This window comes from Bombus bifarius, unplaced genomic scaffold (assembly GCF_011952205.1).
Source record: "Bombus bifarius isolate JDL3187 unplaced genomic scaffold, Bbif_JDL3187 scf7180000009200, whole genome shotgun sequence".
NCBI classification, from domain to species: domain Eukaryota; kingdom Metazoa; phylum Arthropoda; class Insecta; order Hymenoptera; family Apidae; genus Bombus; species Bombus bifarius.
In genome coordinates, this window is record NW_022884965.1 from 4,923,284 (window position 1) to 4,950,390 (window position 27,107).

At 36.9% G+C, this 27,107-nt stretch overlaps 2 protein-coding genes across 3 annotated transcripts in view; one reads left to right on the forward strand and one right to left on the reverse strand.

The window, feature by feature from the left end:
• LOC117214204 (cAMP-specific 3',5'-cyclic phosphodiesterase-like) overlaps window positions 1–27,107 on the forward strand; it is a 349,894-nt gene that overhangs the window by 12,025 nt on the left and 310,762 nt on the right. The window contains exon 2 of one of the 2 annotated variants that reach the window (XM_033460100.1): window positions 4,200–4,427. In XM_033460100.1, the coding sequence (XP_033315991.1) occupies window positions 4,345–4,427 (83 nt within the window). In that variant the 5' untranslated portion in view covers window positions 4,200–4,344. Of the gene's footprint in view, window positions 1–4,191; window positions 4,428–27,107 lie in introns of those variants that run through there. The other variant, XM_033460101.1, reaches the window with a different exon arrangement.
• Window positions 6,208–12,627, reverse strand: LOC117214209 (FK506-binding protein 5-like). Its single transcript, XM_033460110.1, has 6 exons — window positions 11,656–12,627; window positions 9,522–11,347; window positions 9,365–9,436; window positions 8,262–9,086; window positions 6,991–8,154; window positions 6,208–6,723 (listed from the first exon to the last, which is right to left on the reverse strand). Exons 1-5 carry the CDS (start codon window positions 12,500–12,502, stop codon window positions 7,063–7,065), a joined length of 4,662 nt encoding a protein of 1,553 aa, XP_033316001.1. The 5' UTR covers window positions 12,503–12,627; the 3' UTR covers window positions 6,208–6,723; window positions 6,991–7,062.

Here is a 27,107-nt window from a genome sequence, read left to right on the forward strand (position 1 = left end):
GCGTGACTGGATGGATGACTGAATCCTGGTATTTGGGTCACACTCGTCGTCAGTCGCGAGATCCACGCGGTGGTATTAGGCTACAGTGGATTTAATAAACAGACGAGTTGATGTAGATGGACGTGGCAAATGTTGCTATCAAATTGAAGCTTTCATGGTGTCTAAACTCACATCATAGTGTCTGGATTTTCAAGCTCTAAGAAACTGGTTCTCTATTATTTAGAATCTTGCCATTACAGTCTCTATACAGAGTTTTGATCTGTGTCGTGTCTGTGTTGAACATGTCTTACGAGAATGATACGAATATTATATCAACGACGTGTTAACGACACTAATTGAAGATAGCTAAATTAAAACGTGAACGATGATCATATGATTCAGACCAAAAATGAGATTTTTCAGGTTTGTTTTGGGTTTTTAGCTCAAGATTCATAGCAATTTATTTCCTTTTTATCAGGGCTAGCAATTTAAGTTACAATGAAAGACTTCATTACCTTTGGATCAGATTATATATAGAAATTAGGGTCACTCATTTACTATAATAGTAGATAGTTAGATCGTAAAGCTAAATGTTCACTTTTTTTGTTTCATTAAGCCGTAAGACCACAGTCTAAATTTTTCTATCGCAAGAAAATTCATTCTTGCATCTTCTTTGGTGATATGGGCTAATGCACTCAAGACACTTGAGTCAGCAGAGACTCTCGTGTCTTTGCTTCACTTCGCATCGCGTTGCAACCTGTTGATGTTGCGAGTCTGCGTTGGAAGTACCAGAGAAAATCGATCGCGGTGATAGGGGAACTTAGTCCATGACTATAACTATAAACTATTTCTACATCCAGCTAAAAACATCTTGCTCCCCGCTAATTATACTAAAATATAGAAGTTCCAAACTTTTGACCACCAGTTCATCTACCTTTTTATGGGCCGAGCAAAAGTGTCTAAGTGGAGAAGTCTGTAGAAAAGCTTTAACTTCAAGTGGGAAAGTATTTCTTTCATGACACTAGATGTCCCTAGCTAAGTGTCCAAGACATTAAGAGCATCTAAAAGTTCCTCTTCCAAACAAAGTACCATCTCTTGGTTTTAGATGTCGCTATTAGGATATTCAGCAGCGATAAACTTCAAGTTTAGCTAAACAATTTTTTAAACTTATTACTGCGTTCCACTTTTAGATGCCGCTGCATATGCTACGTGCCTGATGGTTCTAAACCTGTAGAAGGCAAAGACACATGAACATGTACGTTATCGGAAGAGAATTTTTCGAAAATTCTTCATTTTAATTAGGATCACTGGTACATCCTCAGAAAGCATAATATGCTTCAAAGAATTCCATCTAATCCTCGCAATAATACTTTCTTCAGCGGTTGAATCCCTGATGTCTGATCGAAAATCAAAGCACACGCCGATAAACGTGGTTATTTGCGTCCAGGTTCGATGTTATCCCATTTACCAGTTGACAACGACGTGGCGTCGTCACCCCAGTTGAGGATGGAACGTGTCAGGTGCAACTGCACGATAATGGCGTCGAAAAGCGTCGCACAACGAGCGATAGCTCAACGTCTGATGCTGTACCAAACACTCACGCGATAGTCTCGTGCTTCTATTGATGGAAATAACCGCATTAAACCAAGGAGAATATCTCGGAAAGGAGATTGCTTTAGGAATTAGCGATTGGAATGGCTTCAGAGGTAAACTGGTAACGCTGTAATCTTCTAACGATTATGACCTTGTAAAACACGAGCAGAGCTAACTGTCGAAAATGCACGAACTTTTGTGAGACACAGACACAACCGATCGATCATATTTAACATTTTTTGTACTAGTTGCGCTTCTAATTGATTGGGTTTTAATTGGTGGCAGTTGAATTCGAGACAGGTTCAGGAAATTGTGTAAGATTATATTTTGAAAAGTTTGCAATTTTACTTGAAGAAGCATACAAGATGTTTGAAGACTGGCCCGAAATTTGAATTCCTATTTAACCCATTTAACCAATTGCTTTAACGCAACGTTTCATTCGAAATTTCTTTCAATCAATTCACATTATGAAATTCCGTTAACTTTGCAACTACGAAAGAGATTCTCAAAGATTGACTTGATATCTTCCTCGTCGTTGTTTCCACCATCTACATTTTATCATTTTTCTGAGATTTAAAGAAATCAGTGTATTTATAACACTATGATAAATTGGTTGATCCTGAAACGTTAAATATCAAACCCTGTATAAACATGATCCTAAAATGACAGTAAAAATAGGTATACATCATTTATAGAGCAATTTGAAAAAATATAGAGCTGATGTTACTGTTTAGACAGATGTCTCATTCAGAAGACGATTAAGCTACAGAGATTAACGTAGACTTTTTGGCCGATGACCAAGTTTTCTGTCTCTCTTTAGAACACCATATTGCGAAGCTTAAGAGAGAGAAGCCAGGCTGCAATGGAAATATTTACTCTTGCCGAGCGCCGGCCACGCGTGTTTATTCAAAACGTATGAAACGTGCTTGCACGTTGAATTCGATCTCGACCTCGAATAGAGCCACGTTATTAGCATGACAGATGCCGCCACTCGGGTTTATAGTGTTTACCAGCATCTGCTTGTTCTTCGAAGAGGAAACGCTGTTTCCACGACAACTCCATCATGTATACGTTTCATAGCAAAAGAAAAATGCTGGAGTATTTCATTAGATGCGTCGAATTCGTATAAACTTCAGATGCACAGGATCAGTTCAAGCGATGGAAGATAAGGTTAAGTTCCTAACCTTAACGGCGATTGACTGAGGCAATTTCGAATACTTTTAAAGGCCAGAACTAGGTCAGATAGATGATGAGATTGCATTCCATTTCGTTTCTTTCTTATCAGAACTTCGAAAAAATAGAGTATCTGCCTTGCAGGTCTTCGCTGATTATCTAGACCCCTGATATTATTTCAGAGCGAGGTTAACTGTATAAATTCCTCTTCCCTGACAGTTTTGAAGGAAATTAAAGCGCGAACAACATCCGACGTGTGAAATTTCGTCGCTGATAATTCAGAAACGATCAGTCCAGGTTAGATTAATATTCTTCGCAAAGAGTTGTTTGTACGAAACGTTTGCATAACGTGCTTAACAGCGATCGGCAGACGCAACAGAGAGTTTTCCGTGGTGTTCATGAATATTTCATGAATGTGCTGGGCACATCGATGCATTCCAGAGCACGATCCTTTAATCAACGAGGGCCTCGGTTGCATTAATACCCGGGAATCCTCTTACTTCTAAGCAAATACGATATATATATATATATATATATAGCTTGTCCGTGAATTGCTTTCACGACATTTCTGTGTTTCTTTCGTGTAAACAATTTTATCGATCCCTTGGGTTTCTTAGATCTCTTAAGGAAGAAATATACTGACAAATAGACGTTCTTCCTCTGTGTTTATCTGAAGCCTAGTTATGCAAATTTAAACTACAATATTTTTCTTCCTGCTCTTATTGGCCCCTCCTTTTATAGGGGATTTACTTTGTTGAAATTGTACTTATCGTTCATTTGACGCAAACGACACTTCGGTGTGATGAGAGTAATACTGCAATTAAAAGTATCCAGATTCAGAGTGACAAATCAGTGTCATAAAGTAATATAGTTATTAGTCGTAGTGAACCGATATATCACTAACAACTAACAATTTCTCTAACTAATAATCGTGAACATTATAAAGAATGTAATTCAGTTCATAAAGGTGATGTTTAATCAGTGACCTCGTTATCACTAACAAGTCTTATGGCTAACTTCCAATATAATTATCAGTCATAGTGCGTCAATATATCACTAACAAGTAACAATTTATTAAACTAATAATCGTGAACACTATAAAGAATGTAATTCAGTTCATAAAGGTGATGTTTAATCAGTGACCTCGTTATCACTAACAAGGTTCATCGCTAACTTAATTATCATTAATAATCAATAGTTTATTACTAATTTCATCACGAACTAACAGCAAATATCATTTGAATAGCAAATAGAGAAATCCAACCTATCCCAATCTCTCACTACTCCCAAATTACATTGGAAAGCAAAAGAAGAAATAAATTAAAATATCCAAAAGGGAAAGAGTCGTCGAATGGAGGAGCGCGTGATCTCTGACCAAGCAAACGTTTCCCAGACTCGCGATAGCCAAAAGCTAGACGTTAAATTGGAACTCGTTGGCGTGTGGTGATCCGTAGACCATATCAGAAGAAATCGCCGACCCCGAGTGGCGGTGGTGGCAGCAGAACGGGTTGGCGATCGCGCAGAAGCATCACCACGACAGGTGCACCGACTCACCAGCACCACGTGATCGCCAGTGCAGCTGCAACTGCACAGGCCAGGATGCAGGCCGAACAGGGCAGCATCGGTGAGCTACGGGGCTACCACAATTTTAGGTCCAGGAGACACACTCTGGCCAACGTTCGGTGAGTACGTGACTTGAGTTTGGTTTAGACGCAGGTAAACAGTCGGATTCGAAACTTTTACGTTGGCTAATTCTTTGCTACGTGTCCGATTTAAAAGAGATTTTTAAGAGAAACCTTAGATTGTAATCTAAATTTTTAAATAAAAGTGGCATATCTGTCATTTTGATGGATTTTACATTTACCGTTTCAATTATCGCTGATTCATTCCTGTGGTCGTAATTTGAATTGATTGCCACACTGGAACTATAGAACTCGCCGTTTCGATAGGTTTGAAATTGTGCATAAAATTAATAGATTATACTTTGTTATACATACTTCATAGATAGTTCACAACTTTATAAATCTAGTGTTTAATGAAATAAATTTTAGGCCACTTATTGTGTTATAGCTTCGGTAACAACTGAGGTGAGATAATTGGGTTTGGTTTACCGGTAGTGTACCGAGCAAGCAATGGGATTTGGTGATTAAAATGCAATCATCTATAAACTGGTTTTAGAGTATGATTTATATTCTGCATATTTTCTTAAAGTCTTATGTTAAAAAATTAAATCTTACCAGTTTCCCTATAAAAAGCTCAGAGCTTCAACTATGCAATATACGGGTTCTTATTCTTGAAATGGGAAAAATGTTCAGAACAAATATGAAATTTTTAAATATATGCAACGGAATATTCATTCCTTTCATTTTTATTTTGGGTATTTTTTTTATGATGTCTTATATAAAAAAAAACTGAATTCAGAAAAAAGATAAAAGATTATGTTGTTACATCCAAATCTTCTAGTTCATTTTTCTTAAGAGCCTTAAATATTGAGAAAGATTAATTAAACATTGAAATGCTCTTCTAGTAAAATTGTTTAAAGTTTATAAAGATAACATGTTATTCTAACGCTTGCCTTTCTAAATGAACGTAGTATAATTAGAAAACATTTTTGCTAGTGTGTACACAGCTTTATTGCGAGCTTATTTACCGATTTGACGAAGCATTTATCGCGCTTTATCGCGCTAGATAATATTTCGTTGACCTTTCGTCATGCTTTACTTGTTGCTCGCAGTATTGATTGTTTAGTCAGGCAGCCATTGAAATGCTGCCTCCAGCTAGACAGTGTCTAGCTGATTTTACAGCATCCTTTTTACAATCATAATGTTTCTCACGCCTCATTTATACCAAAGAAAATGTTTCTTATTTTGCGGTGATCACCAGTGACTGAAGTTGTTTTTTTTTACTAAATTTAGAAAATAGCATAATTGGAATGATTAAAAAGAAATTAATCCACGTTAAATTGATCGAACACAAGTTAAACTTTAAGTTAACAACGGCGCACGATATAATTTTTAGGTTGCTTGAAAATAGGATCAATGATTCACTTTAATGTTTGATGAATCACCCGATTGAACAGAAATTCGTTTGGAACCGATTCGTTTCGGTTTGATGACAAATTGTAATTGGTTCGTGCCAACTAATCTATCTGATGTACGAGGTAACGAAATCTTGTGAATCACGAACGCGACTGAAATTCCTGCTGGGCTCCTTTTAATATCTTCTTCACTATTAATATGCAAATCAGTGAAACCATATATTATCCAACGAAAATATTTTCCTAATCTTATGTATTACGCAGAATTTATTTATACATATGTACTTGAATGTTGATATATGTTCTTTCATTTCATCTGTAATCTAATTATATGTATACATATATTCATTACTAAAATTATAATGTTTTAAGGGTAGAGAGAAGAAATAATTTGTAACGTTTAAAAGAATTTTTTCGCTATCAAAAATAGAATAAATCAGAAGGGCTAAAAGCCAATAAAATCTCCAATAGAAAAAGTCAAACGCTCTGATAGACAAGCAAAATTTAATATATATGTACAGACCGACGAATTTACATTTTGTACGATCACAAAACAATACCAAATCATGACACACTGGACACAGCAAATGTTTCTCTTTTTTTCTTACAGTTGGATAATCTCAAATTTAATTTCGTCCTGACGATTGATCCTATTACGCGTTGGTTCGATGAAAGGACTATCGTCCCCTGGTACAATAGTCCAGCACTATTGATTTGAAAAGAGCGCCATTCAACTGGCCACATTATTGGAAATTACATACCATTTCCTTTGTCGCATCCATCTTTGAGTCTATATTTCTGTTCAGCCAGTTAGAAGCCTCTGGTGGACGTTTCTTCGTCCGATGAATGCGTCCAGAATGAATCATGTCCTCCTTCCATCCATCCAAGGTGTTCCAGAAATCGACAAGTATTATTCCAAGTAGCGCCATCGATAGCCAATTCTGAAACATTATAGAAATGGGCCTAAATATTCTATGTTTCCAGCAAAATAAGTAGTAGAATAAATTTAATTAATTAAATAAACAAATAAACAATAGCCTTCTATTATATTTGCCATATGTCTGGATAGACCCTTAGATTTTATACGAAATTAATAATTTAATGTAATAGTCATGTTTTGTACGAGGCCATCGAGTGTTCTGGTATTTAGGGGCAAAAATATACAACTGAGAAGTAATTCTAAATTTCGAGTCAATAATGTATCTCACCTAAACAAGTTCTTTAACAAAATATTCTGATCCCTTTCCACTACCACTTTTTCAAAAAATGAGTTACGAAGATCAATCAGGGTCACCACAAGAACAGTGCACCTTCTTCATAACCCCAGGCTTGGTCTCTATCAACCCGCTGCAAGCGCAGCGTACTGAATCTTGCTCGTCATCTTCTATTATCCTTGATCGATCAGTCTTGGCTTTAGGGATCTTCACCATACAGCTTCGATCTGACTTCTTTTTCGTCTTCTGGTAACAAGGCAAGCCCTTTCCAAGTTGAATTGCACAGGTACAAACCTCTTGATCCTTTGTGGGCTTCTTGGTAGTTCTTTTCAGAGGATCCTGGGCTCTCAGAACCTCCTGGAGTTTCCTCAGCTTACATTCTGGGCAAAAACTCTGGTGTTGCATTGTCTTATCAGTACTTAGGCCGATAGTCTTCTTAGGCGCTGGCACGGTTGGTATTACTTTGAATATTGGCAATGTTGGCTGTTGTTTTACTTGAGTTCTAGGTCCTTGTAACGGAGTGGACATAGTTTTGCCACATTGACAACAGTTGCATTTGCCTTGATCTAGCTCGCCAGGCATTTTGCCATAATAAACGGACCTTAGTTCCCTTTCTGGGCCCGATTTCATTCGGGCTCCTTCAGCTCTAAGAGTTTGGAGGACAGCTGAGAGAGAATGGTGAGATGGAACTGGACCTTGAGTACCTGGAGGAACGCTACGAATTGCAGTATGGGCAGGAGGTGGGCCACGTGGACCAGCAGGAGAACCTACAAAGCCAACAGGTCCAGGAGGAACAAAACGAGGACCACGAGGACCAGGAGAAGCGCTACGAAGAATATCAGTATCCTGAACAAAAGGAGGACGATCACCAATTTCTGTTCCGCTCGCGTGGAAGGATGTGCTTTTGTGTATATGTGAGCTTCCAGTGATTTCCATAGCCGCTATTCGCTCCTTCAAAGGCTGCCTGTAATTCAACAGTTGCTCCATAATGGCTGAATCAGGATCTATAGCTTTCGTAATAGTCACTAATTGTGGTTGAGCTTGTCTGGTTATTCTTGGCGTCGTTTGTGTTTCGACGTCTACGACTGTTTGTGTGATCACTTGAACAGTTTCGATTCTTGTAATTTCTGTTTGAGTGATCTCTATTTTCTTGCGGGGCTGCAAGACGACGATTGAGATTAGATTTTGAGGATTATAAATTTTGAGGATCCATGTAAGTAAATTAGGCTCGTTAGAATTGAAAAAATATTTATTTTGATACTAACCGGAGGAGGTATAAGTGGACAGGTACAGATGAGTTCTTCTTCTTCTTCTTCTTCTGTAAGTACCTTTGGCTCCTCCCATACAGGTATTTCTTTTTTTACTAGCTCTTCTTCAACTAATTCTTCGTCTCGCTCCTCTGGTAATATCTCCACATATATTTCTTCTTCCTTAACATCCACTGGAACTTCAATTTCTTCTATCTCTTCCACTGGCACTTCTTTGATCTCCTCTTCCTCTTCAGGAACCAATTCTTCTTCTTTTTCCTCTGGTTTTTCGACTTCTATATCAATTTCATCTTCCTTCACCGTGATTTCGACTATCTCTGGAAGCTTCTTTTCTTCCTTCTCCTCGATTTCTTCTTTTGGTAATTCTTCTACCACTATTTCTTCAGTTTCTTTCATTATTTCTTCTTCCTCAATCTTTTCTATTGGATCTTTATCTTTGTCTACTTCAGGAATCACTGGCATTTTCTCAAGTTCTTCTACTACTTCTTTCGGAGTTTCTTCAGGAGCAACCGGAGTACTTTCTTCCAGTTTTTGCACCACTTCTGGTATGGTTTCTACTTGAGGTGTCACACCAGAGATCGATGGCGTTGTTGGTGGCTCGAGAGGATACTCTGATTCAAGTTCGATCAGCTCTTCAGGTTTTTCTGGAACTTTAACTATAACTTCCTTTTCTTCTACTTCTGCCACAGCAGTCACTTCTACTTCAGCAACTTTTGGTTTCGTTTGTACTTCAATTTCTCTCTCATGAAGTTTCTCTTCGTGTATTTTCACGACTGCTTCTTCGCGAGGTCTCGGCTTCGCGACTATTTCTTTCACGTCGGTCTAGAAAGGATCACGATAATAACTTTTAATGAAGCTGAAGAAGTATTGGACATCGAACTTTTATTGTAGCGAAATTGGATTATGTTTTATCGAATATGAAGTCTATACGAGTGTGATTTTTTATGATATAAAATCGAATCTAACCTAAAAAACATTACAATTTTATTACTTTTTAATTAAATCATAAATAATTCTAACATAATTAGAAAAAATAAATATTTTAATAAAATTCTAATTAATTGTATATTAAGTTTAAGTGATAGATCTATAATACTCACTCCAGTGTACGCTGACATCATAGTAGCTAACTGATCAGCCTCCTTCTTTACATCCACACAATCAGGACACTTCTATATTTCAAAACGATCAGAAGAATTATATATATCGAATAATTTCGCTTCTTAAACTTAATAAATATTATACTGTAAGCAGTACCGCGATTGTTGTTCGAATAGCATCCACGTCATCCTGCCATAATAACATCTCTTGTCGTGGGACCAGGACATTATCTTTGTCAATTTTTTCTTCTGGAACATCGCTTGGTGGAACATCTGTCCTTTCATCTACAAGTGGTTTTTCCTTTTCAACTATGGTAGGTCCAAGAGGGGTAGCACTTTCGAAGGGTCTGACGTCTTCGACAGGTCTAATTTCTTCTACAGTTGTAGTGTCTTCTATAGGTATAGGCTCAACTTTCTCAACGGGTGTAATCTCTGCGATAGGTCTAGGTTCAATTTCTTCTGTAGGAACAGGTTTAACTTCCTCAGTAGGTCTTATCTCTTCGACAGGTCTAGGTTCAATTTCTTCTGTAGGGGTAGGTTTAACTTCCTCAGCGGGTGCAATCTCTGCGATAGGTCTAGGTTCAATTTCTTCTGTAGGAATAGGTTTAATTTCCTCAGTGGGTCTAATGTCCTCGACAAGACTAATGTCTTCTGCAGGTGTAATGTCTTCCACAAGTTCAATTCTCTCCGTATACTCAATGTCTTCTACAGATTCATACTTCTCAATAGCTTCTAAGTCTTCTACAGGTCTAGGTGTTTGAATAGCTTCTTCCACATCTGTAATTTCCTCAATAGCATCGGTATCTTCTAGTGATTCATATTCCTCAGCAGAGTCAATATCTTCTACAGCTTGAGTTTCTTCAATTCTAGTTTCCTCAATAACCATAGTTTCCTCGATGGTCACCCCTACTTTTGCTGAAGGTTCTTCTACTTCTTTATCCTGAACCTCAATTTCTTGTTCCTTTTCAACAGGTGGAACAGTCACCGGTGTTTCACCAATTTCCACATCTTCCACAGTAGCTTGAGCCATCAGTTCTGCCAAATCAAACTTCCAACCATATTTTTCTAGTAACTCCTGTGGTGTAACACGATTCTCGTTCAAAGCAATCATCTCTTCCTCTGTTAGTCCAGTTTCAGAGAGCACGACGTCGTTGCAAATAAAGTCCGAAGCACAGATATAGTCATCTCCGTACTTGTCCAGCTCCGAAAGAGATCCTATTCTTGCCAAATAATCTTGAGCTTGTCTCAGCCTCTCATCCTCATAGGCAAAATCGTCTGGATGAATCGCCATTTGAGCGTCATCCACGTCTATAAGGTCTGCTCGAACGACGCGCATGGCAACGTCTACCATTTCAGGTTTCATTTCTATGTCGACATCAACTATATCTGGTTTGGCCTCTAGATCAATGTCAACTAGCTCCACCACAGCTAGAATATCTTTTTCGACCACGTCATCCTTAACCAGGATACCCACATCGTCAACGTCTGCTAGGTCTTCGACTCTACCAACCTCTTTGTCTTTTACAGGGACTTCAACTAGTATTCCCTTCTCAAGCACATCAGCAAAATCATCATCTTTGCCTATCAAAGCCTCTATCTTGCTTATGCTCATGTATTTTTCTAATTCGCCTCTGCATGTTGCTAGCCTTTTCCTCAACTGTTCTATCACGTCTTCTAATTGACAAATTCGATCAGCCATTTGTTGATTCGCCGTTGTCTTCATGTGTAATTGTTCCTGCAAGGCACTCACGGTACTGGCAGCGTCCGCGTCCACCTTGCACCATAATTCGTCTGCTTGTTGGAGGGTCCTCATGTAAGCTTCCTCACGACTTTCCAGTTCCGCGATCTTTCTTTTCATGTACACTTCGTTCTCTGCTAGCTGTTGTAGCTTTTCTAGACATTCGATGTCGTTTGACTTGATGGACGCGCAGCTGGGCACTTTTTCTAACCATTTTTTCTTGCACTCTATTATTCCACATTCACCTACATGTGATTTCAATTTTAGCTTTGGACGAAGTTATGCATACTTTGTTTCCTAATTAAAAAGGAGAGGGAGAATTTCTATTTTATTCGCACCAATGCCTAAGTTTTTTCCTTATATTAAAAGGAATTTCTTCTATGAGATGCTTTTTTACCAGTTTCTAACAACTCGTTTAAAGAACGATCAGGATCGGAATTTAATACTATATTTTTATATTATATAAATAATTGTTTTCTAGGCTTTCAAATATTTTTTCGACTTTCGTAAATTGTTTGAGTTATGCTACGTTTGAGTTTAATTCTCAACTAACCAGTTTCACATTGCCCATCATCCTCCGCTTTAGCAGCAGTCTCTCTAAGCTTTTGAACCTCGGCAGTCAGTTGTTCAATCCTTAACTTAATCTCCTGTTGCAACTGCTTAGCTTCTTCCAATCTTTTATTCCTATCTTCTAATGCAGCTTCCTTCTCGGCACAAAGAGCCTTGGCATCCTGCATTCTTTTTTGAGCCTGTTTCCTCTCAGCCTCAACTTCCCTCACTCTACAGTCAAAGTGTCTACTAGGTGTGCTGGGGCAGTACACTTCTCCAGAAGCTGGACCTTCAAATTGTTTCTCCATGATTCGTTGAAGTCCAGGAACACAGGTACCCTGGTTCATTCTCCACATGTTCCAGACCATCACAGCTGGCATGGAACACTCCAGAATATTCAATCTCTTCTTCAGATCACCTTGATGCTTCTCTAGTTCCACGTTCCTCAGCTCGCGTTTGCCGATGATCTCTCTGAATCGACGATGACACTGTCGATACATCTTGGTGGTCTTAGGGACCTTGTCTTTGCTCAATTCGTCCAAAGATGGCTTCTTGTCATTTAGGCCGATCTCTTGAGACTTTCTAAATTCTTCCTGGCTCTTCGAAAGCTTCTCTTCTTGAGGCTCTTGGATACTCTTGCTGGATTGGGCATTTGAAGAGCCTCGAGCGTTATTTCGTGCTACGGATACCACTTCTGAAGCTATCGACGCCGCGGCTGATGGTGTTTTCCAATATTCTGAGGCTGTCATGTTCTCAGCAGTTTCGGATGGACTTTCAGGCGTGTGTTCGGAGAACGGTACACCGGATTTTGCATCTTCTTCGTCTTCCATCGCATCATCGTTGTCTGCCATAACGACTTTGTGGTTGTTCGGTTTGTGGATGAGTCACGTGATGTTGTTACCTGGGTTGGTAGAATATTGGTGTTTAAGGGATGTTGGATTTTAGGATTGGAGATACTGGAATTGAAGTAAGTGGAATGTTGGTGGAGTGACAAGAGCTTTGTGAAATTGGATTAAATTGGAGTGACGAGGAGCTTTCTCGTTCTTAAGCGAAATTCTCCTATTTTTCTATTTTCTTATCTCTAGATGTTCCAATTCCTCTATTTTCCTATTTGTTTATCTACTGAGATTTGAAATTCATTTTATCATCCTAGCTATGGATGGACGTGGCTGAGTGTTTTCTAAGAATATTTGCATCGAGTGAAAAGTACACAAAGGCAGACAAAGAGATAACGTACACATATACATGGGTGAGGATAAATGCTTGTGGAAAATGCATACTCAAATAGTTGAGTTGCGAGTTGAGAATTGAAATCGGAGAGAGTTTATCAAAGTAAGAAATTCTGAGTGAGAGTTGAATTCAGAGTTTAGTCAGAAGTTAAATGGAGCGTGAGATAAACTAAATAATCAAATCATTTCTAGTGTATTATACTGGTTAAACATAATTGTTACAACTGAACAATTTCGTTTGCTAGTTTGAAATTCAACATCTCTATATTTTCACGCACCAAAAACATAGCAATGTTTAGACTGCAGATTTATTTATAGGTTGATGATAATTATAAATATTAGAAAATATATAAAACTATGCCTAAATGTAACAATATGTAGGATATAAAACGATATATTTAAAGAAATAGAAATACAATATTTAAGTTAGAGGAACATAAATTCCACGAACAGATTTCTTTAAATTTTGAAAAATAATTTTCTAGTGAAGGAAATCTAAATTTACCTGACAGATGAATCTTTGTGAATTTTCTTAAGAACACGCATTATTTCGGTACGAAAATAGGGCAAGTTTCGAGCTGTCGAGCTTCATTTATGGTCTCGATTGGTTAAAGTAAGTCACATGTTGGCGAAAAACACGGGTTTAATTTTGGAGGAGATCCAAATGCGATTAACGTTTGATATTTCAGATAACCATCGCAGCAGCTCCAACAGATTCAGCGGAAATCACAATTCAATTCCGTCTACTCCATCAATTTTGTAATTTCGTTTGAACGTAGCCACGATGACATCGAGAGTCGAGAAGCTTCGTGTCGATCGATCGATTTCGTCATTCTTTTCATCGAAGTTCATGTTAAATGCCGTTAAATATATTACAAACGATAAAGTGGAAAGCGCATATCAATTAAGAGGCGTTTCAAACGCGTAATCGTGCGAACGATGGAATATTTAATCGGGAGTAAATGTAATATGAAACTTCTAAGAACCATTTCTTTAATTATTGAGAATCGTAGGACTGGAATGTAAAAAGTTCTTTTGTCTTGTAATTCCATTCTCCAATTTTCTTACTTTCCAGTATCATTTTCCAATTTTCTTATTTTCCAGCATCATTTCCCACTTTTTCTTATTTTCCAGCATCATTCCCCAATTTCCTTATTTTCCAGTATCATTTCCCTTTCACTTGGAATTTTTGTTTCCTTTCCTACTTGTACTATCATTTATTTCCTCGTTGCCTGATTTTATTCTCTATCCTTAGGAATCTTTCTTCGTTCCTCGATGTTCTAAATTCCCCCAAATTTCAGCCACTGTAAATATCAAACTTTTGTCACTCCAGTCAATTTAGAAAAAAAGATACATTTTACTTCCAAAGTTCCATAAACCTAAACTAAAGCGCGAGAGCCACTTATCGTTATTTTCTTTACGAAAATCCCTTCGTAAGATCAAGCAAGTTGTAATCGATTTAGAAACGAGCTCGTTCGACTGTCATCCACGTGGCAATGTTCACGGCTCTCTGGCGGTCAGACTTTTCTCTGTGAATCGTTTCCGTTTAGGGCATCGTAAAGAAACAGCCACGTGGCAAATGGTACGTGAAATCTCGCGGAAATTCCACGCTCTGGATACTTCCCTGTGTTTCGCCTTTTGTTTTATGTTTACTGGATGACGTGTTACGATAATGGACAGTGTGTACAAGACAAAAGAACCTTGCGAGGTAGTTGCAGCAATGGGGTCGAGCGGAGAAATTGTTCAAAGGGCTTTGCTGCTGAGATTCTAGGATTTTCGGACGAGAAGGTCGGAATAAAATGAATATTTGTTTGCAAAATGGTTTCCGATTTCTCAAAGTACTTATCCAAATGACAGTTTAAAGAATAAGTTGGAGAATAATTCGTCACTTGGAAATGCGAGGAAGTTAAATTGTGCGGCAGCTCAGTTCCGGTTGCTTCTTAGCAATGTGAGGTTTTGGCTTGCAATTTCTATCTTCCTAGCCTCTACTTTCATATTTTCGTACTTTACTATTTTACCACTAACTATTTTCTTATTTTCATGCCCCTATTTTCCCACCACCCGTTTTCCAGTTTCCATATTTTCCTATTTTCTTATTTATATTTACTTATTATTTTCCCATTTTCTAAATTTTCCGCATTTCCACGTTGCTACGTTATTTCCAAAATTACCACGACGGTTATAGACATAGAAAATTGACGATTAAGAAATAAGAAACCCCTTGCATTCCACGTTCAGGTAAAACATTCGACGAGGATGGAAGGAGTTGGAAATAAGAACATGGGCGGTTGAGTGCAGGGTTAAACATCAATTTTTTCCGACTCGGTTTACCGCAGAGGAACAACGTTAAAGGATAAACCGGCCTAAGCCCGGAAAAGCCCTGTTTTATGTCGAACCAGCCTGAAAAGGGGGTTGACCTCGCTCACCCTCTACTTTCTCCGCCGCCCTTCTTTCTGCACCTCTCGCAAAATCAATAGTATCGGTGTACCGAGTTTATCCCGCGCTACAGACGAGCCTACAACCGGCAAGTTCCGGGGAATTTTGCCAACGGGGATGATTTTAGATCAGTTATCGATGAGAGCATGGAGAATCGTACTGTCAGGCGTTGGTTTGTGGAAATTTCGATATCTCTGGCAAGAATTCTTCAAGTTTGGATGAAATAAGGGCTTATTTCAAGTAACCTTGGTTTGGTGTTTTTAGCAACATGTAATATACATCTAATATGTATTCTTTTAATGTAAAAAGATTGTTAGTCCTTATTGGACGTAATTTTGTTAACAAAAAATATTAATTGAAACGCTTTCTGTATCTCGATAAAGTACATTGTTATAATAAGCATCGGATGTTCTATATTTGGTACATTAATTTTTGTAGGGTAAATAAATAGTTTCCAATAATATGTGGCAAATTTAATCTTTTAAATACAAAATTATTGTGGTATTTTTAAGAGATATTTTAAACTCCGTTGAATCTAATTTTTCTATCGGAAATATGAGAAATATTCTGCTGAAATTGAGAACAACGAATAAGATTTCCTATAAATTAGAAACGGAGGACTTTTAATTGAGATCAGCGTTAATTGCAGAGGAAGTTTGATGCCCCGTTAATTGGTCCTATTCATCGCCAAAAGGGGAGCCAAGTTTCAAATTCGTGATTAAATAAGTTGACTTGACGACCGAGACTGGACTTGCACGATGCAAACTCCACGGATAATTATGTTCTCTTGAACATTCGTTTTGACACGTGGCTCAAACAAGATATTCAGCAGCAATTAATTAAAAGGCAGATGCTAGAAATAATTCGTTTCCTTTACGACCACGTTTTACTCCGCGAAACTTCGTAATTCTCCGTACAGTACCTGGGAATTCCCTAATAACTTTCAGAATAATTTAGATTGCAATTTATACGATTCTGAACTTACGAAAGTTTCCCTATAAATAAAAGTAGAGCTGTAAAATATTCAACTGGAGGTTGAGAAACTGATCGTGATCCGTAATTTCAATCCGAGCTTTTGTCATCCGAAACTGAACATTTAAGCGGACTTTTCGATATAATAAAAGCAGCAAGATGCTTTAGGGATTGACATTAAAATACCAGAGTACAAGAGATTAATTGCAAATTGGAAACCGATCCGAGAACTTTGTCGTATCTTTCGCGTTTTTCAAATTAATGTATTAAATATAGAGAAATGATATTTGCTGCAGAAGGTACAGGGAATTTTTCAAATAAATTTCCGTAATTTTCCGAGAACCAATTTCTTCGATACAAAACTGTCAGAATATTTTTAAATAATCCTTGCAATTTATTGATCAAGAATATCATAATGAAAAATATTCTTGGAATTTTATAAATGACAATTATACTATAGATAATTATGCAAATTTATATTTTTACATACACTGACAAAAAAGTGAAGCCCGAGCAAAGATAAGTCCTATCTCACAATTGTTATAAAATGTATTTTATTCTTCATGTTTTATATATTTTATTTACTAAATGTATATTTATTAACATTTATATACATTACATCCACATGTGTCATACCGTATGCCACATACTCTCGACATTTTACATTTTCCTTCGCGTAATATAAATTCTCTGGACATTTGCTGCTCGAAATTCTCCATAAATATATAAACAGCCGCGGTCGACTAATAATCGTCGCATTTAGCATTTTATTGCTCGTCCAGGAATTGATAACGTCCCTCGAGGAATTCTACCCCTGTTCCACCCCTTTTTCTCCAATCTCTCTTCCCGCGTCGTTTTTCCAACGATGCAGCACTCTCCAATGGAATGCCCAATATAATTTTTAATACCTCCGCTTCTACTCTTTCACCTCTCATTAAATTTCGAATACCCGCGGAATCCCCTTCTATTTATCATTATTTCACCCCTATTAAGCAGCCTGCTTTCTGTCGATTCCACTCTCATCAAGCACGTTATCATTTACGTCATAATTGAATGGGATAGCCATGGAAATCAGTTTGAAGTAATTATTTGTTGAGATCATGATAGGGATTTACAATAGGGGGTGGGGGTATTGCGAATATTCGTCGAATACGCGTTTTGGCTTTGTAATGCGTAGGCGATGAATTTGCATGTACCTGCGGCAAGTTTGGAGATGGAAATGTGCACAGAATGTATGCAATATTCAAAAATGCTTAAAATATTCAAAGTATATATAACACGCTTTGCGATATTTAACAAACAATTTTCTTTACCCAAGTTTCATTTTTTTGATTATAATAAAAAAAAAATATGAATTCGCGTAATTAACCGCAGCCCGGTAATGTGATAATCGCCGCTCTGGATTCTATTTCAGATACTGTGTGTTTCTCAATGTGCACAGAATTCATTATTCCGGTTACATAATTTCTCATGGGTGGGGGGTGGAATCGAGAATTTTTATTTAATACGGCAGTTCTGCCTCTTAATGTATGACGATAGCCTTGTCTCTTTCAATTTGAAAGTTTCAAGTGTCAAGAACTGTTTGCTTCTTAATAAGAACGTAGGAAAATATCATTCCGATTAGGCAAATTTTTATTAGGGGGTGGAATTGTAATGTATCTATCAGTGTAATGTATGATAATCAGCGATGCTTTTCTTCGATTAATAAGTTCTTTAGTGAACATGTTCGTATAATACGACTGATAATATTATTCAAATTAGATGGATTCGTATCGCGTGCAAATAATTGTTTCATTTATTTTGACTTATCGATCTTATCGAAGGTCACAATCGCGATGGTTTAATGATGTAACCGGAATTAATTAACAGAGGGTAATTCATCCCCGACGTGATGTTTCATATTGGAAGACTAATAAAAACCGACTAATTAATTAGCTAATTATTTAAACCTAGATTCCGATGGAAGGAATAGTGACAAAAATAATCAGCCCTATGATAATCATGAAATAATAAAAGATAATCCACCTTGCACGTATTTCTCTTTCTTTATGCGAGCTAAAGAATACTCTGGATTTTTTTATTTCTCTTTCGTACGTTCCAATATCGATTCCAGCACTTTCCGATGACCGATAATAGCTTTTTACTACTAGAATATCATCTATCATCAAAAACACAAAAGCAGAGATAAGGATTTTTCAATTTTGCTGATTTTTCGTGAAACGTTCTCTCGATGAAGGATCGATTAGCCTCGATAAAACGTTTGCCGTTAACTAATTGGAATTATGTGCCCAGTTAACGATTCCCAGTGGTACGAATCGATAATTTAGGCGTCATCCGCGAAACTGAAGCCGATATCGATAGTTGAAGCACCTGTGTCATTCGAGTCTCACTGAATATCAGTCTGTACCGCAAAAGAGACGATTAAATATCAATTTACCTAAAATACGGAAGTTCCAGTAGTACAAGTCAAGCATTGAGGTTGAATTGAAACGAATAAATCACGTTCTTGATTCTTTCGATAAATGTGCAATAAAAAATCGGATAAACCCTTGTATGTAGAGTCCAATTAACCACCCAGAAAGCAGCTTCCAGAAAAGATTTAATTTCAAATTGCTCGGAGCTTTCAGTAGTATAGATCAATAATTCGCGCCAGGAGCGCTCAAAATCGATTTCTATGCTTTCCTACCTCTCGATACTCGGGAGTTCTTCGCTTAATAGGCTCTCTTCAGTACTTGGAACATAGTTTCGTCGAAATATTCGAGTTGACTTGCCTGCAGAGAAACGAATCGAATCAGAATGGCAACGTATACGATTTAAGAGTAGAGTCTTTTTCCCACGTAAGCGAAACCCATTCGTTTTCTATTATTTCAGGTATGAGAAGATTTAAATTCATTGATTTGAAACGATTAAGACACGCTTTCACATTTTTAGAGATCCATAAGTCAGTTTTCTCCGACCGTAGTTAAATCATCGTCACGCATTATTTTGCTATATATTAATAGTCACAATAGCAACGTTTTTATCCTTAACCGTTCAAATAATTTTAAATTTTAACTTTAACTATCGTATCTAGTCCCCAACGTATTTTTAACGATCTATATTGCTTGGAAAATAAATTCCACCTCAATCGCAGTGACTTTATTTCGTTTGAATGATGTAGTCGCTCGAGTCAATGACATTTTCGAAAGCGACCAATTGTAGAAAATTCCACGATAACAAAATCATAGCGATAGTTGAGAACTTCCCATTACAGTCTCGTACGTTGGTATTCATCGGGCGTTACAAGTTGGAGAACGATTCCCGTGAATTTTCGCATGCACCAGAAGCAAACGAAGTTGGCCTGCATGATTGGTCGCTTAATCCTGTTTCGAAGTTCATTTCGATGGCGCGTCGCAACCGTTCCGTGAAAACCGAAGTTCAACAAGTGACTGGGACCTTAGTTTTTCATTAAAACAGCAGCGTAAATTTATAACGTTTTAAATTCCTGACAAAATTTTGTTTCTACGTCGAGTTCCTAAAACGATTTTAATGAAAACCCGGGAAAATTAGAATTTCCTATCAAAGCGTTTAATAAACAAAAGTTTAAATTTTCCAAAAATATTCGAAAACCAACGTCGACGCGAGCGGACATTTTCGAAACAACGCGAAATAATTTACACTCGTTTCCGAGGGAAAAAGTTTATCTAGGGGGTGGGACACGAATTTGTCGCAACTTATTGCGGTTCGTCGATCAGCTAGAACACGGCGACAGAAATATTCTCAACGATTTCTCTTCCCACCGCGTTATAAAACACGCGTCGCGTCATAAATCGCGGAGCAACGATGCCGCGAGGGACGAAACGGAAGAAAAAAGAAAACGAGAAAATACAGCGAGATCGTATTCTCTGGCTTGCAATTAGAGACAACGAGCCGCGGTGCGATAAATTAGCAGCTGAAGCTCCAACTTTTACACATGTAGGTCGAGTATTAAATAAATGGCGAGAACGCAATTAACCTCAGAGTTCCCTCCACTTACTGTGCACCGTTTCGACTATCTGAAAAGTATTTAATTAAGTGAAGAAACCAGAGGAGTTTCCGAAGAAAAAAATTTCAAACCAATTGTCGAGTAGATGGGTTGATACTGACTTTCTTTCTTTGCGCGTCTTCTGTTCGAAGCCAGAAGAAGAAGCTACGATAGGGAGCACGTTCATATATTTCTAGCAAAGGACATTACCAAAAAGTTAACCTCGTAGCTGTAGCTGAAGGCTACAAGAAACAGCAATAGAAATCTACTTATAGCTCTATTGTTTCTAGACCTTGCAATCCAAAAAAAAATTTTTATTCGACGACTCAATAATATAGACCTCTCCTTATTTAGAATTAAATAAAAACTAGAATTAAATAGAATTTAATAAAAATCATTAAATTCTATTATCTTCGTAACAGGAGTCTGCAGGTCACGCATATACAAAAGTAAAGATGTAGAATATTTCTTCAAGTAATTACTTCAACAGTGACTATCCTAATGCTTGAGTTTATACAATTAAACGATAATGTTCATATATGTCCATACAATCGTTAATTTCTTGTGTATGTAATTCAAGTTATTGAGTCATTCGAATCAAGTAACTTAGCTTTAAGCCAGTGTTCATATAATTCAATTGAAATTATTCAAGCTGAACCAGAAATATTCACTGAATCATAAAGCTTCGCTAAAATTATCAGCAAACGTTAATACCAAATATTTCACCATATAGTCATTCGTCTTACAAAACCTATAATCAGTTGTAATAATTATAACAAAAACGCGAGATCTTCGTCTATTCAAAAATAACCAAAATCATACGCTGCACGAAAAGATCTCGCTAAAATAACCAGCGATACGAGCGGTAAACAGCACGTCCAGCTATCTCTCTTTATAGTCACGATAATTTGCTTTATAGTCACGCCTATTTTAACGATTTCTCGTTCTAAAGACCACAAACTGTCTCGTGTCACTTGGACGACCTAATCTTCATCTGCTTTCAGCCGCAACAACGTCGTTACATGGGAATTAAAACAATGGAACAGTTGTTCCCTTGCAAGTAGGTCCCCTAATGGCACGCCACGTGTTGTTTCTTGCAGCCAGTCGATCCATTAGCATAAACGATTATATGAATGCGCATGAACGTGCTTCCCGCGCGGCTTCCTCCTCTTTAAAGTTGCATTGCAAATGGGATCGAACCCAGACACGCGGCGGGAATTCTGATGCTCCGTTCTGGGGTTAATACCCATAACTTTTCCAGAAAGCTCTACACACGCGATTCCCACTGTGCACACTCTCGTCTCTAATATTTGATACCGGCAGTCATGCTAATAGCGTCCCGACTGCTGCGTCGCGACGCCGGGCGTCCCGTGATTATGTACGAACCATCGATTTCGTTTCGCTCCAACTTTCCATGAACTAGTACCTTTTGTTCGATGGCGTCCAATTGGAACGACGACGACTTTTTAAGGGACGCGTGAAATTTCAGATCGTAGAATTTTTAGGAAATGGTAGAAATTATTAATATGATGCAATTACTGTATTTATGGGAAGTTCGGTTGGAACAGAGATGGTTTGTCTTGAATTTTAAATTTTACAACGTTTAGGATAAGACAGCAATTGTTATTGCTACACAATTATTATATTGTTATTACTTATTATTTAATTATGCATTTTTATGAATTTATGTAAAATTCGGCAAGTTCGATATAACGAAGGCAATTTGGTTTTTTTGACAGATGTTCGAAATTTTAGATTTTAAAATCTTTATGGAAGAGAAATTGTTATCATCATTTGTTCTTGGTTATTAGTGGTATATTATATTTCTATTTACCGTCAAAGTACCAGTCGATAATAGTTCACGAGGTATAAGTGATAAATACGAGAACAAGTGGAAGTGGGACGTACATGGTCGGACACGGTTCCCGCCTACATATTGACATGACTCTTTTCGCTTAGATCACTTGAAAACACGTCGGAAGTAAAAGTTGCTCAATCGTAGGCAAACTAAATACTCCAGCTAAGACCGCTGGTTGAGTTAAATTTCTATTTTTAATTCTAGCCTAGTAATTTAGCACACGAGACAAATTTTCTATTTAAAACGTAACAGTTACCATTTTCAGGCAAATCTAGCTTCTCCGTGAAAAGTAGATCAACTTTTAATCATTCGAAAAAAAAAAACATAAATTTTTAGACCAATCTGCCTGAATCTACCCAAAAATTGACGAAAGTTTAATAAAAAAAAAGTCCTTAACCAGCAATGCAATATATAATTTTTATACTAACAATTTCCAACAATGTTTTATACGTATTTCTATTTTTTCAACAATGAAAAAGCAATTTTCAATTATTTTATCAATTTCCCAATCTTTCATGTCCAACTATCCGAAAATTGGGCTTTAACTTCCTGGAAATTTATTTCCTCACAAAAGGTACACGGCCGTCAATGACCTGCATCGCTGCAACGATGCATATTTCACGATGCATACGTCACTGGGCGGCCGATGACGTCACTGGTAACCTACATACTTTAAGAGAAGAAACGATTCCGATGCAGGCCTGGCCTTTATAGACAGTGGAACCTCCTCCCTGAGCAGCACGAGTCGAGACAAGTTCTCACTTAACTACACGCGCATTTAATGCTACCTGACACGTACTAACTCATCTCTAGTCACGACATCGTGCGTGAATGTTCTAGTCACGAAACCGCGCGTGAAACTTCTAGTCGTTACATTTCAAACGGCCTATTAAATGTTTCAGTTGTTCCCGGAATAATGTAAAATTAATAGGAAAAGGAGAAACGTGAGTTGAGTTTTAGTTTACGGCTGATCTACTTTAAGTTTGTTCCACTTGTAGTAGAAGAAATATTTCGAGCATGGTTGATCGTAGTTTTCATTTTATAAATATGTTTACGTTCGATGTGAAATTAGGGATTTTGTAATTTTGTCCATTTTGAAAGTAGGTTATTTAGTTTTCGGTTGACTGGTCTAATTTAAGTTTGTTCTACTTAAAACGTGAAAAAGTATCTCAAACGCGGTTGACTCTAAATTTAGCTTCGTGAAATTTTTGCGAATTTACTTTTATTTAGTTCGAAGTCGCTAGAGGAAAGATATATACTTCGCTGCAATTTCAAATAAATCGTATTAAAATACTCGTCATTCTATTTTTCCAGCTTAAATTTAATTTCGTTCAACTTTCAGTAAGGAAATAAAACGAATTCTATTACGTAAAGGATGTTAATTTTAATCTTCGTCGTTTTGTCATTTAATTCACCTTCGACTTGTAATTTTAATCTCGAGAAATAATTCTATCCTTCGATTAATGACAATATTTTACATTTCATTCGTATTTCACTATCAAGAAATTTGCATACTATATTACCATATCTTAAATTCAGTTCATATTTTACAAGCGGTTTATATATTATATATTACCATATTTTGTATATTTAAATTGTTGGGAAATAAAATCGTATAATAAACCGTTCACTGGAATCGCGATTTATCCGCATCAGGAGAATGCGATAGAAGGGGAACGTAGCTACGTTTAATCAGCCTGAATAGCATGGCCACGGTCTCTGCGTTTTACATTTTCAAACACGCATACGTGCATCAGCCTTTCGATTGGCCTGCCATGCTTTCCACGTTTGCAGATATACTCGTACACTAACACACTGCCAACTGGCCAACTTGCATATAAAATTCTAAAACGAAATTTTACTGAAATATCCATAATTCATTTCTAAACTCGGCCAATTTTCCAGTTTAAAAGGATACGTAAGATATTTTTTATCTTAGAAAAGTATCTAATCAAAATATAAATTCCCAAATTTGTGTGTGTGTGTGTGTGTGTGTGTGTGTGTGATCTGTTATTTGTATCCCATTTTTAAAGAAGAAAATTTTGGATTCAGAACGAGAGCGAGAGAATTATTTGTGCGAAACACGTAAGTAGTATAAGTCAGTCAGAAGTGAGACATGCTTCCAAGATAGCCAATAGTGCAATTTACCGGTAAATTAGACAAGAATGACATGGTTTCAATTACCGGAAAACCCCGCAAGCACAATAGTATAGAGTCAATCGATGATCCACCTTCATCGCGACTATCCAAGTCCCAATCCAATTTTCTGGCGAAATGGAAGGAAAACAAGGACGGATTAGCCGACAAACCTCGACAGAACGTTCTCCGCTAGGTTTTGGTTACTTAATAAAAATCAATCCAACGTTCGTGACTATGGAAAATCGAGATACAAAAAATTATGTAACATTTCCCAAACAGAGCAAGCAAGAGTTTAGACAATCGTTCCCCGAGCAAACGATGGATGAGAAATAAAGCGACCATGTAATTTTCGTAGCGGTATAAAACAAATGGGAAAATTGAAGTTTCTTCGACTAAGAATTTCAGAATTTTTCTTCATATTTCTTCGGCATTCGAAGAGATATTAAAAATCAAGGAATCAGGATTACGATTATGATTAAAATTTTCTACAGCAGGAAGAAAAGTGAAAGGTCAATAAATTATGCAATATTTCTTGGTTAACGTATTATCCATGAGCCTTGCGCGTCACAAAGGGATCTCCCAATAGACCATGCTTTTATCCCTTTCGACCCTAACGTTCTCCTTCGCCACCCTCTTTCTCTCGCGCCTCTTAAAAATACACGAGAAAATAACGAACACGTCCTTTGCACTACGGCAGACTCGTAAAAAGAAAAAAAGAAAAATGTATTCATTCGCTACCTTCTCTCGATAGCGATCCACTTCCTATGTTCCATCGTGTCTTTCTGCTTTTCATCTTGCAACAAAATCTCGCAAATCTGCCGGAAATCCGAAAGAAGCTGACCAAATCGAAATTTCGCTGCGACAGTTTACAAACTATAGTGAGATTGCTTCGTTTATTCAAGAAGTTCATTCTATTAACCGAGACAGCTTCGTGTAACGACGCAATTACTTCAAGTGTGATGCTGGTAAGACGATCCAAGAATGAAAGAGATAACTCTTAATCTTTCTAATAGAAAAGACGGATGCATCTGCAACCGAAGATGCTTGTTTCTTGCAACGACCATCTTACAAGGCAGATTCTTCCGTTTCTCTTCCCTTTCTACTCTTCTTATTGTTTGAAGTAAATGAAGATGACGCGGTTTTATCTCTACCGAGCATCCAATTACATTTGCGATTACAGGTTCGTCTAGAAGCTGGCAAGTTAAATGTCCCCCTCCCGTTTCCTCCCCATAGACGAATTAAACGCCAGTGACAGACTAGTGACAGACTGAACGTAAACGTTCTTCCGCGAATGAAGTAATTATCAGTGAAGATAATAAATTGAATTTTTAATAATAAAATTAACTTTTGTGTAATTGACAATTTCCACAAGATCTGGTTTCAAAGAACACTTTTCACGCAGTCGATGTACGTATGCACGTATATGCTACGTTAATGAAGCTTGTTAATGAATAAAAAAGTATTACATTGGAAGAAATATTATCCATTTTATCTCAGCATTTTTATTGAAGAGAATATAGCAGTATTAGACTTCTAATAGGGTATAGAAATTCTATACACAGATTGATTAAAGTTTTCATGTAAACTTTTTCTTTGAAATGACGAAATAACGTTTGTCCATTGTATGATCGTTTAATTGATATCTTTATTATTAAGCACGAATAATTGATCTCTTGTTCGTTAACGTAATGCACGTCTCTACACAAAAAAACAAAGATTCTTTTAAATTATCTGTGGAAAAAAATTCATAATTACATAAAGTTAATATCTCTTTGTGATATCCCGAGAATTGAAATACAGCAGTAATAATAAGTAATTTGCCTCTGCGTAAGGCTAGTCGTAACTTTGATTAGCATAATAGACATTTCCATAAAAAAGACTTCCTTTATATTTATTCTGAAGAACCTTGGTATTGTAAAAACTAAGCTTTTATAATATGCAAACTAAAAGGTTCGTATAAAAAACCAATGATCTTTTTCTCGTGTAAAATTTACATTAATGGAAAGCTTAATTAATACGGTGCACGTATCCTTATGAAAAAATTCGCTTTTAAATGTAATTACAGTCTATTGTAAAGGTAATAACAGTTTGTAGCATCGAATTAAATGTACAATTTGGAGATATCTATGTGCGTAGAGGAATAACAGAATTTCTGCTTAATTCAATTACATCGCCCCGTTTTTATTTTCGTGTTTGTAGACCTTCGAAAATAAAATAACAATTCCCTGCTCGAGTTTATTTCGGTGACACGAAAAACTAGCGGCAACTCGACCCAGAAATAAAAAAGGAGAAGGAAATAAAACAGTAGTCGAAGCACCATCGGACGTTGAAAATCGAATTTCCGTGGACGCGACGTTGTTTCAAAAGAAAACAGGGAAAAGCCACACATTGTTCAAAAAGTGGTGGTTTTTGGAAAACGATAAAATTACCCGTATTCCAGCCTGTACAAATAATCATTTCCTCTCGGATCGAGTCACGGTAAAAATGCTATTAGTATAAATAATTAAAGTAGTTGTAAAAAGAAAGACAGTCTCTAATGGGAGAAGAATTTTCAAAGTTAAAGCAGTGTTTTATATTTCGAGGTATTTCAACTTGATCACAAAATATATTTATACGAAGGTACGTTAAATATATTGCATTATAATAATTTTACTAAATTGAAATTTTTCAAAATGCAAAGGGTAAGTCCTGTAACCTCGTAGAGGTAACAAACTACTTCTACTACTATTAGTGTATTATATAATATATTAGTATAGAACGATGCTATGAATAATAGTTATATCGACATAACTTTATTATTAAATTAAATTAATTAAATT